This window comes from Gopherus evgoodei, chromosome 1 (assembly GCF_007399415.2).
Source record: "Gopherus evgoodei ecotype Sinaloan lineage chromosome 1, rGopEvg1_v1.p, whole genome shotgun sequence".
NCBI lineage: Eukaryota > Metazoa > Chordata > Testudines > Testudinidae > Gopherus > Gopherus evgoodei.
Window position 1 is genome coordinate 339,733,746 of NC_044322.1, and position 15,222 is coordinate 339,748,967.

Below are 15,222 nucleotides of genomic sequence, written 5' to 3' on the forward strand. Positions count from 1 at the left end.
TAGATCTTTATTTACATGAACAGGTTTGCTTATGAATGGCATTATCTGGCAAAATTGCAACTGCTGTTTCTAATATTGCTGACTCCAGTGGTACTAATATTAACAGCAGAGAATTTAATTTAAATCATAGCATAATTTAAATCAAGTTTGCTTTAAAGAACTGAACCAAGGTTTATAAAATCCCATTAGAAAATGGGGGTTTGCCCTCAGGGTGGATAATCACGAAAATGGAGTCGTCTTTTGTTTCATATCAACCAAGTCTCTAGAATTAGGAGGGTTGGGAGAGCTGTTTGAAGAGTTCTAGACTTAATAAAAATTTCCTCCAAGCTGGGCTTTGAATAGCATTTCTTCCAGAAGTTCCATACAAGTTTTTTTTGAATTATTGGAGAAACAGACTATTTTTTGAAAAAGAAATCCTTTTATTTCATGATTTATCATCAGACAATTCATTTCAGGACTATAGAGCACACACCCAAGAATATTGCATTAGACACAATACTAATCATTTTACACCTCAACATGCTTTGAAAACCATTTTGCACAGGGTCATTATGTGACAGAATGGAAAATAATTTCATAACATGTAAGCATTTTGGACCTCCTCATCAAAATTTACCCTACACATCAAAAATACTTTGTGGAGAGCAACCAATTAAGCACCTACATTTTAAAAACTAAAAATTCTGTTTCATAATTGAGATACCAACTACAGTACATCTATTACCAATCCTTTAAGAGAACACTCAGTAGTTCTTGTTTAAAATCTAAGCAACAGTGTGAAATGGATACAAACAATAACAAATTAGCAAATCCAGTTGATCATCTGGGTTTAATGTAGAACTCATGTCATTATGTAATGAAAGAAGCAATTACATAGGCACAAGTGCAAATAGGCCATACTGTAAGCTGTCTTCTCTCTTTGGTAAAATCAATTAATCAGCAGGGAGAGTATTAATAATTTAAGTCAGAAGCAAAATTCCATGCTATAAACTGTTTTGCTTTTTTTCTTATTAATAGGATCAATTAATTATTTTCAGATATCCTATTAGAGAAATAGTTAAATATACACCTAATATTTGACCTCAGTATTTCCTTGTCTTTAGATTTAGTTTATACTTAAATTAAAAAAAAATTTAATTCCTTTCATAAATAGCTTGTCAATTATTTTTAAAATAACTTCAAAAATAAAACACTATAAATAGCAAAATATACACCATTTCAAAGATTACATTTTAGTTCCTGATTGGTATAACTTGAAAATATGTCTCTGAAGAATAAACAACCTTTGGGCTTCTTAAACATTTGGCAAAATGTCAATTGTTGTTAGAGAAGATTCTTTTGGAGGAACAAGGAAATTACTTTTATAAAGCTTTTAATATATAGGCAGAATTCTAGTAATTGCACAAGAAAACTATATAAGCATCAAGATTCAATAGAATATATTGGATGTTCATTTAAAAAAGGAACTTAAATGAAAATTGAAACACTTAAATTTAAAATTCAGAGCAAACCCAGGAACTTTAAGGTAAAGGAGATGTTCTGTGGAAGGGCCAATTAGGTCTTTGGTTTTATGGTTCAGGAAGCTAAATCAATGGTAATGTAAGGTTTTTCCTAGTCCACAGTTTCTCAACCCCTGCGTCAGGACACAAAATTGGGTCACCAGAATGTTTCAAAGGGTTTAGTGGCAGCTTCTGTGGCTCTAGTCCCACAGGGCTGGCTGGGCTCATCTCCCTCTTCCTAGCTTTGCAACCTTTGGGGTCCTAGCACCACTCAGCTTTGGGCCAGCTATCAACAGGACAGGAGTCCAAGTAGGCCAAATTTGAGTGAGTGACACTGCAACCTCATGAGCCAAATCACAACTCCACTCACACAAATTTAATCCAGTCAGGGAGGCGGGGCCACACCTGAGTGGCGCTGCAACCTTGGAGGTTGCAACGCTGAGAGCCAAGCCCAGCCAGGCCTACAGCACAGGAGATGCAGAAGCCGCCACTATGGGGTGAGTGCTGGGCAGGACCCCCACTCTCCCCCCCCACCCGAGACAGGATCCGATTGAAACCATCCCAGGGCCTCTATCCCCAGACTATTTACTGGGTCACGACAAGCCATAAACATTTACAAATGGGTCCTGAGCCACTTCTTTTTACCATCAACTGTTTTTTCCACGAATGTAGTTAATTCCTCTTTCAGAGGTGGTAGATAGGTTAATGGAAAAATTCTTCTGTTGACCTAGCTGTGGTTATACTGGCAGTTAGCATGAAACTATTCACAACCCTGAGCAATGTAGCTAGGTCAATCTAATTTTTAAACTTGGACTCTCTTTTAGGCCTAGTCAAGGGGAGTTAAGGAAAGGATGAAGGAGAATGAGGGTGAAGAATGCTTGGTAATAAAGCTATCCTGAAGTATACATCCTGTAGGGGCACTTACAAATCAGAGTATTTAAAATAAATAAAAATCCTCCATCTCTTGAAGGGCCTGATAAGGGCCTGCATAATTTAGGGGAAAGTCACAGGGCACCCATGTTTCAGTTCCCAGGCTCCACTCCCTGCTTTGCCTTTGTCTTCATTGTAGCTTTAGAAAAATGGGAAAATGGTAGGCCACATCAGCAAAGCTACTAACAAATAAAAAACAGTATTTGCAATGTCAGCAACTCCAGAAAATCTTTTTCTGTTACGAAACAGTTTGCCATTTTTAGAAGTCCTATTTAACCTGTTAGCAAATTAAAAGGCAACTTAGATAGTTCAATTACTAGTAAGCTGTAAGTAAACACCCAGACTTGATAACTTTCTAGTTATGCATAGTTACTCACTTTACAGACACATTAGGCAGAATGCTTTTCTACTCCTTGTTTGATTCCAAGCACAAGATGTAGAAACCAGTTAAACTGCACAGTCCAGCCTTTATCTCTGCAAACCTCAATCTGATCTAGGAAATGCTTTTTAGCATCTTCCTCACTTTTACCTACAGTTAGAGCATCCCGGATATATTCAATATCTTCTTTGCTGGTTAATTGGGGCATTCCGGTCATTAGCATCATGGAAAACAGAATGATCAGCAGGTTTGTGTGATGTCGAAGAGCAAGATAAGCCTTCACACAAATGTCCTGCAAGAGGAAAGAAAGTTTTGTTGTTAACTAAGTGAGCAGACTGAAACAAAAGTTTTAGGAAGCTCATTTAGGAACTTGCTTAAAATTGATTTACACAGTACTAATCAACCATGTTAAATTGCTGATGCTTAATTTCCTTACTATTCATTTTAAAAGAAACATTAAGCTAACTTCCCCATGGGTGGTGAAATTTATGGGCCCATGGTGCCCAGACACCAGGAATATTCCTGGTGCCCAGGTACTACAGACCCAGGTCGAGCCCTGTCTGAGGCAGAGCCTCTCCCTTGGCCCCGCCTTCTGCCCTGGGCACTCTCACCCTGTGCATCTCCCGGGCCATTTAGAACAGCCTAGGGCCCCCACTCACCACCGGCAGGGCAGTGGAGCTGGCAGCTGCCAGCCCACTCGCTCCACATGGCTGCCAGCTCCTCCCTGCAGCCCCTGGGCGGGGTGGGTCTATGTCCTGCCCCAAGTGCCCCTGCAGCCAATGGGAAGCTGCGGGGGCAGTGCTTGGAGGTAGCAGCACATGGACACTCCTGGCCCGCCCTGCCTAGGAGCCCCAGGTAAGTGCTGCACCCCTCCACCCCCTCCCAGAGCCTGCACCTCCTTTCCCCACAACCCCTCCCTGCCCCCAAATTCCCTCTCAGAGCCTGCACCACAGCCCTCCACACTCCCTTCCAGAGCCTGCACCCCTCACCCCCTCCCACACCCTCAACCTTGCCCAAGCTCACAGCCTACATCTAAACTCCATCTCAGATCCTGTACCCCTCCCAAAGCCCAACCTCTCACCTGTCCTGCACCCCAATCCCCTGCCCGACCCCAGGGTCTGCACTCCAGACCTCCTCCTCCCCCAACCCAAACACCCTCCCAGAGCCTTAGACAAGTGGGGAGCGGAGTGGGGGGGGGGCGGGTTCTGGGCACCACCAACATTTCTACAGACCTACCACCCCTGAACTTCCCCATCCATAGCTCAGGATGCACTAGTAGCTATTGAGGCATGGGGCCGTGTTTTGTTGCAAAAACGAAAGGGCTTTCTGTAACAACTTTACATAAATTAATCAAACATAAGCTTTTTAGTGAAAAAGAGGATTTAAGTTTAATTTTCCTAATGCATGATGATTGCCAGTAACAATGAAAGAAATCTCATTAATTTACCATCTTTCTCTAAAATCAGTAGCATTTCCTTTTATCATGGGAGAATCCAAACAAGCTCATTTTGTAATAAATTCAGCAGACCTTCTGGGGGAATATTTATTTTTTATATCTCTATACACTTTACAGAGATGATTACATGTTTAATGGAGAACACTGTTAAGGTTCATCTTGTTGATAGATAGCTATCATTTTCACCAGCTCTAGTTTTAAGTTACCCCATTTTTGCTGCAGGAGTGGTGTGTGTGTGTACGTACACATACACACCCCTCTACCCCGATATAACATGACTCAATATAACAGGAATTCAGATATAATGCGGTAAAGCAGCTCTCTGGGGGGGAGGAGCTGTGCACTCCAGTGGATCAAAGCAAGTTTCATATAATGCGGTTTCACCTATAACGCGGTAAGATTGATTTATTTTTTTTTGGCTCCCAAGGACAGCGTTATATCGGGGTAGAGGTGTGTATATATGTATATAGTTGACTGCCATACTGAGCTCACTGGAGTAAGAATATATTTTCTGCTATCACTATTGCTTTATCACTTACCTATATACCTTATCTAATTACACTGGTACATCATTTAAAGCTTTAGAAAGGCAAACAGTCCTTATAGGTTGGTTAAATGTACAATGAATCAAAAGACTATTTAATAGAAAGTGACTAATTGTAAACACTTTCATTTTATTTAAATCTGTATCCCATTTACTTTTAGAAATAGTTTTCTCAAAACCAACATAGCGAAGTAATGCAATGAAGCTCCATATTCAAGAAAACACTACTGCTAGAGTTAAGACAGTATATTTCAATAGCTTAGAGGTAAAATCCTTCCAAGTAATAGTTATTAAAAAAAATCAAAACAAAACCAAGCAATAGAAAATAAAAAAATCAAAGTTAAATTTTATGGTAACGTCTATACTTCCAAGTGTATGAATTATCTTTAAGATTAGACTTTCCACAAATTTCAAAATAAGTCAGTTTAAGTTCCTTAAGCAATCAAAGTATTTCCAGGTAACTTTCTCCAAAATCTATCAATATGCTATTGGAGTGTGTTCATTTTAAATCAGGGTTAGTTTTTTTTAGTCCTTTAAGAGCCTGCATACCACCCCATTTTAACAAATAAATGTTAACTATGGAGCCATGACCATTAAGGGGGAAATCCTGCTTTCATGCCCTGCATCCCTTGGAAAGAGTGATCCCAGCACAGCTGTAGGAGTGACAAGAGCCAAACAGGTTAGGAAGATGTTCCAGAAGAAGGTTTTTAAATAATTTCTCACCTCTCCCAAACCTCTCCATTTGCCTAAAATTTTCCAAATAAATTCTTCAGTTAAATCTAAGATCAGTTGGTTTAGTGCTGACAAAGTTGGGGATAGATTATGTTGATCAGAATTGAGTTTATAATAGAAAACTCATTTCATCTGTAACTTTATGGGGATTAGTGTCTTTCTGTATATTAATTTGTATATTCATTTCAAACAAGGAAATTTCGGCACAAAAACTAATGTGTATTCATTTCCCCTTGAAGGAGATGTGAGCACTTTTTATAGTTGTATCAGTTTATGAAATCAAAGAAATTTGGTTTCCAGGGAGACTATTTTCCCCTGGATGTTATATCTCAATATTGTTGGTGCCAGGGCAGAGGAACCATGGTGTCATAAAGAAAGTTGCTTCATCAGGTCTCACATTTAGTCTAAGGACACTGAGATTTCTGAGAATCTGCAATGACTTACTAAAGCTAATTGTCTATGTATAATCTGAAGTCAGTTTTGAACTGGCACTCTCAAAGGATGCCGATATCTACTCTTTGAAGAGGCAGAGAGGTGAAAACCACATATGTATGCATCGAGGACATGAAGAAGATTGCCTCAGGTACATGGCTATAGACCCACCTGAGGTATCCTTGCAGGCACAATAAAGCAAAATGATCTCTGAAGACAGACATAGTGCAAGAAAGAAAAAAATCCCCTTAAACACACAACAAAAGGGACAAATGAGAGTACTTAGGTCCAAAAAGCTATGCTAGATATTAGCTAGAACAGTGGTCCCAAACTGTGGGGTGCAAAGAGGAACATTCGGGGGTTGAGGGTGGCAAAGTCCTGGCCAGCCCCCATGGGAAGCAGGGAGGGAGTGCCACCTAGCTCTGCTCCAGCCTTGCCCCCCACCACAGCTCCGGCTTCCAGCCACAGCTCCGGACCTGCCCCCCAGCTGTGGCCCCACCCTTGGCCCCTGGTGCCTGTCACTGCTCTGGCATCCCTACTACTGTTCATGCCACACACCCATGGCCACATGCCTGGCCCTGGCTTCTGACTGTGGCTCCAGGGGGTGGAGGGATGGACAGAGGTAAGGGGGTGCTACATGAAAAGTTTGGGGATCACTTTTAGAAGTTTTGGCACCTTTCTAATGTACACTGTCCAAAGTCACCTGTACAAACCCACTCTTCTCAACGCACAATTTATTTTACAAATTAGTACTTTTAAATGAAGATGAGTTGTATTTTTCCCCTATCACTTTTCCTAACAATCATCTATATGATTTGGTAGCCACAGGGTATCTCTTGAGGAAGTTGTTCAGGCATTATTAGAAAAATAACACAGCATTATCAAGTTTGTAGGGCGAAGCAAAATGCTAAGAGTGAAATATCTAAGCTAATAATAAAAACAAAAACCCAGCAGACAGATGGCTCAAGATGTTAGAAATACAGGGTAAAACCAGAACATTTTTAAGGCTTCTGTAAATTAAAGGAGGACCAAACCTCTGATTCACAGATAATTTTGTTTTAAGAAGTCCTCCTATATGAAAAGGAGTTGCGAGATCCCAGCCAAAAAAGCTGGAAAAGAAAAATTCAGTACCACTGGCACACTCTTGGACATTAAGAACAAAGAGAATTCTAAAGGCATTGAAGGCAGCCAGAAAATTCACCTACAAGGGCACTAAAATATTATTCTTCTCAGATCCGAGTTCTGCTCTTCTAAATTGAACTTCTGTGGTAAAGACACAGAAAAGCGTCAATATTGCTTTCAGCAAAACAGAGTTTCAAGACATAGTTAGTATCCTTTCACATCTTAAGTCCACTAAATAACTATCAGAAAATGTCAAGTATCAGAGGGGTAGCCATGTTAGTCTGGATCTGTAAAAGCAGCAAAGAATCCTGTGGCACCTTATAGACTAACAGACATTTTGGAGCATGAGCTCAGGAAATCAGTGGTGTCACGGAGATAGCTGGGAGTGCTGGTGGCATAGGGTCTGAGTAGAGAACGCAATGCCATCCACAGCCTCAGATACCACCCTGACATTATCATCGAAGAAGCTGATAAAAGAGGTGCCGTTGTCATCATGAACAGGTCTGACTACCAAAAGGAGGCTGCCAGACAACTCTCCAATACCAAATTCTACAGGCCACTTCCCTCAGATCCCACCGAGGAATACACTAAGAAACTACAGCATCTACTCAGGACACTCCCTACACTAACACCAGAAGAAATCAACATACCCCTAGAGCCCCGACCAGGGTTATTCTATCTACTACCCAAGATCCACAAACCCGGAAATCCTGGACGCCCCATCATCTCGGGCAATGGCACTCTCACTGAAGGACTGTCTGGATATATGGACTCTACTCAGACCCTATGCCACCAGCACTCCCAGCTATCTCCGTGACACCACTGATTTCCTGAGGAAACTACAATGCATTTGTCACCTCCCAGAAAACACCATCCTAGCCACCATGGATGTAGAGGCTCTCTACACAAACATCCCACACACAGATGGAATACAAGCTGTCAGGAACACTATCCCTGATGATGCCACAGCACAACTGGCTGCTGAGCTCTGTGCCTTTATCCTCACACACAACTATTTCAAATTTGATGACAATATATATCTCCAGATCAGTGGCACTGCTATGGGCATCCGCATGGCCCCACAATATGCCAATATCTTTATGGCCGACCTGGAACAACGCTTCCTCAGCTCTCGTCCACTCACGCCCCTTCTCTACCTACGCTACATTGATGACATCTTCATCATCTGGACCCATGGGAAGGAGACTCTGGAAAAATTCCACCATGATTTCAACAACTTCCACCCCACCATCAACCTCAGCCTGGACCAATCTACACGGGAGGTCCACTTTTTTGACACCACGGTGCAAATAAGTGATGGTCACATTAACACCACCCTATATCGAAAACCTACCGACTGCTATGCCTCCCCTTCATGCCTCCAGCTTCCATCCCGGACACATCATAGACTCATAGGTCAGAAGGGACCAATCTGATCATCTAGTCTGACCTCCTGCACAAGGCAGGCCACAGAACCCCACCCATCCAATTTTATAACAACCCCTATCCCAGGACCGAGTTATTGAAATCCTCAAAATTGGTTTGAAGACCTCAAGCTGCAGAGAAATCACCAGCAAGCGACTCGTGCCCCACGCTGCAGGGGGAAGGCCGAAAACCTCCAGGGTCCCAGCCAATCTGCCCTGGAGGAAAATTCCCTCCCGACCCCAAATATGGCGATCAGCTAAACCCTGAGCATGTGGGCAAGAGTCACCAGCCAGCACCCAAGAAGGAATTCTCTGCAGTAACTCAGTTCCCATTCCATCCAACATCTCCCCGCAGACCATTAAGCAGACCTATCTGGTGGTAATCCAAGATCAATTGCCCAAATTAACGATCCTATCATAACATCCCCTCCATAAACTTATCAAGCTTTGTCTTAAAGCCAGAAAAGTCTTTTGCCCCCACTACTTCCCTCGGAAGGCTGTTCCAGAACTTCACTCCTTGTCTACAGCCAAGCACTGAGGTACAACCGCATCTGCTCTAACCCCTCAGACAGAGACCAACACCTACAAAATCTCCACCAAGCATTCTCAAAACTACAATACCAGCACGAGGAAATAAGGAAACAGATCAACAGAGCCAGACGCGTACCCAGAAGCCTCCTACTGCAAGACAAACCCAAGAGAGAAACCAACAGGACTCCACTGGCCATCACATACAGCCCCCAGCTAAAACCCCTCCAACGCATCATCAAGGATCTACAACCCATCCTGGACAATGATCCCACACTTTCACAGGCCTTGGGTGGTAGGCCAGTCCTTGCTCACAGACAACCTGCCAACCTGAAACATATTCTCACCAGTAACTGCACACTGCACCATAATAACTCTAGCTCAGGAACCAATCCATGCAACAAACCTCGATGCCAACTCTGCCCACATATCTACACCAGCGACACCATCACAGGACCTAACCAGATCAGCCACACCATCACTGGTTCATTCACTTGCACATCCACCAATGTAATATACGCCATCATATGCCAGCAATGCCCCTCTGCTATGTACATCGGCCAAACTGGACAGTCTCTATGGAAAAGGATAAATGGACACAAATGAGACATTAGGAATGGCAATATACAAAAACCTGTAGGAGAGCACTTCAACCTCCCTGGCCACACTATAGCAGACTTAAGGTGGCCATCCTGCAGCAAAAAAACTTCAGGACCAGACTTCAAAGAGAAACTGCTGAGTTTCAGTTCATCTGCAAATTTGACACCATCAGCTCAGGATTGAACAAAGACTGTGAATGGCTTGCCAATTACAGAACCAGTTTCTCCTCTCTTGGTTTTCACACCTCAACTGCTAGAACAGGGCCTCATCCTCCCTGATTGAACTGACCTCGTTATCTCTAGCTTGCTTGCTAGCATATATATACCTGCCACTGGATATTTCCACCACATGCATCTGAGGAAGTGGGTATTCACCCACGAAAGCTCATGCTCCAAAACATCTGTTAGTCTATAAGGTGCCACAGGATTCTTTGCTGCTTTTATCAGAAAATGCAAAAGTTAGGTTAAGCTCTGATAGAAATGACCAAGACAATATTGTACCATGCGTCTTTGTTGCTAGCTTTATATGCCATGCCATTGGTAACTTTGGAAATGTAATAGCTAGCTGTATGTTATGTTGCATTATTCTTTATCAAAGATACTATTTTTTAACTAACAGCTTCTTTAAGATCTGCCAAATAACATGGGGCTATGGTCTTCAACGGCTGTCAGAGGGGCAAAATCAGACATTTTGAAGAGGAATAAACACCAGAGCAGTACATTACAGAAGATTTCTCTGAAGAATAAAACTGCAATATGGCTGAACATCAAATTAATATAAGGCACTCTTAAAAATTAATGAATGCTCAGTAATGAACCTTTCCATTAATACCTAGTAAGCAAAGTCAGTCACAACAAATGAAACACTTACTATTACAAAAGGTTATGATAACTAGCATTATTGAAATAAAAAAGATATTGCACATTTTTTAAACACTCTATAACTAAAAATACAGCTTTAGTATAGGAAAGTATCTTATTTGGTGTTCTCACCTTATTTTTAACTTTCTTTTTATTGTTTTGAAGACAACAAGCCATTTAAAACATTGACAGAACACAAATTTTGAGACAGTACTGTAATACTGCGGAACTGCAAATGCAGTTACATTTTTTTTTGTTATTACAGAAACCTCTCCCTAAATCCTCCCTCTTGTACTTTTTGAAAAGATAAATAATTGACCAGTTTATACTATCAGAATTGTAGTTCAAGAAAATATGAATGGGTTAACTACTTTTTATCTGGTTATTGGCACGAACGGAAATTAGACTGCCCCATCTTACATGCAACAATGTCTGTATGATTTAGAGGACTGCAATTTAGATTTGGGGGAAAAGATTGTGATTTAAGGCCCACACCAGAATTCAGGTTTCTCTTCATTAGATATTTTTGCAGTAGTGTAGCTTCCCAGATCCCAGGGAAAGTCACTGTCCCATGTGCCAGTTTACACTGGTTCAGTGCAACAACACTGGGGAATTGCAGTACAGTGTAGCTACAATGTCTTCTCACAGTTCTCCTGGGGTATATTTTCTTGCTGTCTATCTAATCACTGCTTCCAGATTGAATATGACCTACCAATTCACACTGGCATTTGAACCCTACATTCAAGCATGGTTTACACAGCGTCTGCAATAGCACTTCTGCACTGGTACACAGCTATGTTCGGTTCAAATCCTCCTTTGAAGGGGGGTTCAACTCTCCTATCTTCCAACAGCCAAGAAATGCCTAGCTTTATAGAGGGCTTTGCAATAGTTTGACTTTTAAATGTTCTATCACCTTACAAATATGGTGGATCTGCAGGTCACTTGGAATTCTGCACTGCTAGAGCAATGAAATCCATTCACACTAAGATGATGCTGGAACTGCTTTTGATTTAAAATAAAGGCTCAAAACTAGCAGTGGGTCTTCACTTACTTTTAGAAGCACAGGATGGAAAATGGCAGCTGCTTTGTGTTTAGAAATGGGAATTTTTGTTCCAGAAAAGCTTAGTTGAAGACAGAACAACACATGTATGTTCAAATATAGAAGATTTTACCCCGAAAATGCCTATTTTAAACATCTCAGAGGAGCAGCACTGGAAGCCATTGTCTTATCTTTCTTAAGCCTACTACATAGGTTTCTTCTGCAGGTCCTATAAAAGACCACGTCATGTCCTTAGCCATTTTGGAAGGCCTCACTGTTAAACGATAGCACTCCAGAGAAGGAAACACTATCCTACACTTAGGACATATGAAAAAAATACTACAGAACCTACCATGGTTCAGGACAACTGGAAATTTCTATTCAGAAACAGAATTCCAGGACTGAAATAGGCATGCAGAGCAGGAATGAGCTGCCCTGGCATAGCAGTTAAAAGTATGCACAGCACCTGCTCACACTATGGCTGACTCTAGCAAATTCCATTAGTCTTCTCTAATTTTATATATATATTGAACCTTAATAATAAACAAATAGTCTACTGAAAATGACTCTATTAACTGGGTCTAACAGAATACACCACTATATTCACACCCTAAACACTATTGTAATAATTTTTCCAAGACATGTCTTGTAAGGTATCATTTGAAATCTTGTTATGGTCAGTATCGTCCTGATAAAATGTGTGGCAACATTGCATGTAAAGTTATAAAAGATTGCCCTGTATGATGTTTTTAACATATGTTCCAAACCCCACAGCCCTCAAACAAAGTTATTTTTCTGACTTTTATACCTCATTACTTGTACCCACTTAAAATCTCTTTGTAGTTAATAAACTTGTTTTACTGTACCATCTAATCCAATGTGTTTAAACTTAAGTGCCTGAATAATTATTTGAGATAATAAAATGTCATATCATTCCGCTTAAAGAGTAATGGAGTTAAAATATTTCGTACTGTTCAGGAAAAAGCTGGGCAGTACAATACATTTCTGGGGGGAAATCTGGGACTGGGGAGGTGTTGTGGTTACCTGGCAGTACAACCGAGGCTGGGGAGAGACACAGTGTAACCCAGAGTGGTTGGCAGGCTGCAGTTACACACAGACACTCAGGGTGTGGTTTGCATGCAAGAAAGCAGTTTGTGAGTGACCCAGGTGCAAGCTACTTCAGCAAGGCAGTGTAAGGCATCCAAGGTTGCCGGGCAGGGGTGATATAGCTGCTCATTAGTCTGGACTGTATCCTGGTATGTCATACTGGGTGATCCCATTCAAAACATGAAATAGAGTAACAGGTCTTCCCATTCATTTCCATTGTAGGGTAATGCTGTGCCAAGAAGTGCCATATGTGCCTTTTGAATTATAGTTCCCATAATCATATAGGTAATTTGAGAATTTAGTTGGGCCTAAAATAGCCGAGAATTTGATTTTTGGTTCAGTGCATTCTATTAACAGAGGAGTCTTAAATTTTGAAGACTAAGGCACCAAATGCTAGTCTCAAAAAATTAAACATTGTTTAACTTATTTACATCAGAAGATTGACTCCTTACCTGAAATTTACTGAAATGCATACTTGTCTTCTTTCCAGTAGTTCCCATGACAAAAAGAAAATCTGGTGTCAACACAAAAGGGACTCTTTCCTTATTAATTCCGAGGAAGCTTTTGTAATTCCCAAGAATATGACCAAAGTCAATATGAAAGAGATTACCTTCATAAGAAAGATAATTCAAGATTAGGCTGATAAATAAGTAGCAGACAAATATTTCCACTGGCATCCATAATACTATGGATAGCAACCTTATGATTTATCTTACATTAGTTTACTATAATATAACTCTGGTTTACTAGAACAGACTATTTGTTCTCCTTTTTATACAGCATCATAGCCTCGGAGCAAAATATTTATTGTTCAAATTTATTTTTTGCATTCCTTAATAAGCAGGCAGAACTTCTATATCTTTATCTATTTCTCTTAGTGGCCTTGTTACTATTGTGATGTATATGTTATAAGGTCCCAAGTCACATGATAAAAAAAAAAGCTGTACTATGAAAACTTGTGTCTTAACTCCATATCACCACATACCCTTGTGGAAAAGCCCCCATAAAATACAATAGAGGTGAAACAAATATGGTTCCACAGAAATTATTCCTTTAGGATTTAATACATAATGCAACCCTTTCTGTAGTTATTTTTAATCATCATATAAATATCTATAACAAAGATATTCCATAGTCACTAATTCCGTAAGATCTTTTCATAAAGGTATATAAATGCTTGAGTTCACTGGAAACCAAGCCATTTCACTAACAGCCTAATTCTGCTTTCTCTCATGGATTGGTAACTGGTTAAAAGATAGGAAAGAAAGGGTAGGAATAAATGGTCAGTTTTCAGAATGGAGAGCGATAAAATAGTGGTGTCCCCCAGGGATCTGTACTGGGCCCAGTCCTATTTTAACATATTCATAAACAATCTGGAAAAAAGGGTAAACAGTGAGGTGGCAAAATTTGCAGATGATACAAAACTACTCAAGATAGTTAAGTCCCAGGAAGACTGCAAAGAGCTATAAAAGGATCTCACAAAACTGGGTGACTGGGCAACAAAATGGCAGATGAAATTTAATGTTGATAAATGCAAAGTAATGCACATTGGAAAACATAATCCTAATTATACATATACAATGATGAGGTCTAAATAAGCTGTTACCACTCAATAAAGAGATGAGTCATTGTGGATAGTTCTTTGAAATCATCCACTCAATGTGCATTGCAGTCAAAAAAGTTAACAATGTTGGGAATCACCAAGAAAGGGATACATAATAAGACAGAAAATATCATTTTGCCTCTATATAAATCCATGGTACGCCCCCACCTTGAATACTATGTGCAGATGTGGTTGCCTAATCTCAAAAAAGATATTGGATTTGAAAGGTTCAGAAAAGGGCAACAAAAATGATTAGGGGTATAGAACGCTTTCTGTATGAGGAGAGATTAATAAGACTGGGACTTTTCAGCTAAGGGGGGATATGATAGAGGTCTATAAAATCACGAGTGGCATAGAGAAAGTAAATAAGGCAGTGTTATTTACTCCTTCTCATAATATAAGAACAAGGGGACACCAAATGATATTAATAGCTAGCAGGTTTAAAACAAACACAAGAAAGTATTTTTTCATGCAACACACTGTCAGCCTCTGGAACGCCTTGCCAAAGGGTGTTGTGAAGGCCAATACTATAACGGTGTTCAAAAGGGAGCTAGATAGATTCATGGAAGATAGGTCCATCAATGGCTATTAGCAAGGATGTGCCGGAATGGTGTCCCTAGCCTCTGTTTGCCAGAAGCTGGGATTGGGTGAGAGGGCATGGATCACTTGATGATAACCTGTCTGTTCATTCCCTTTGGGGCACCTGCCATTGACCAGTCAGAGGACAGGATACTTTGGTCTGACCCAGTATGGCTGTTCTTATGCTCATTAAGCTTAATCAGAGTTGCATCTATGTTTCTGATGGTAGAATCAGGGTGCTAAAGTTGTTGATTTTGTTTTACTTTTTTGGAATTTGGGTTTTACATACATTTAAAAAATTATACAGAAAAAACAGATGAAATAAATGTCCATAAAGCTAAACCAGTAGCACAGAATCTATGCACATCAATAAAAATGTTACCAACCC

General features: G+C 40.5%; 1 protein-coding gene across 4 annotated transcripts in view; it reads right to left on the minus strand.

The window, feature by feature from the left end:
- Positions 1 to 404: 404 nt before the first annotated feature.
- PIK3CG (phosphatidylinositol-4,5-bisphosphate 3-kinase catalytic subunit gamma) overlaps positions 405 to 15,222 on the minus strand; it is a 60,922-nt gene continuing 46,104 nt past the window's right edge. For all 4 annotated transcript variants that reach the window (XM_030550372.1, XM_030550541.1, XM_030550277.1 and 1 more), the window contains 2 exons: positions 13,105 to 13,262; positions 405 to 3,100 (listed from right to left, as the gene is read on the minus strand). In XM_030550372.1, the coding sequence (XP_030406232.1) occupies positions 2,819 to 3,100; positions 13,105 to 13,262 (440 nt within the window). In that variant the 3' untranslated portion in view covers positions 405 to 2,818. The remainder of the gene's footprint in view (positions 3,101 to 13,104; positions 13,263 to 15,222) is intronic.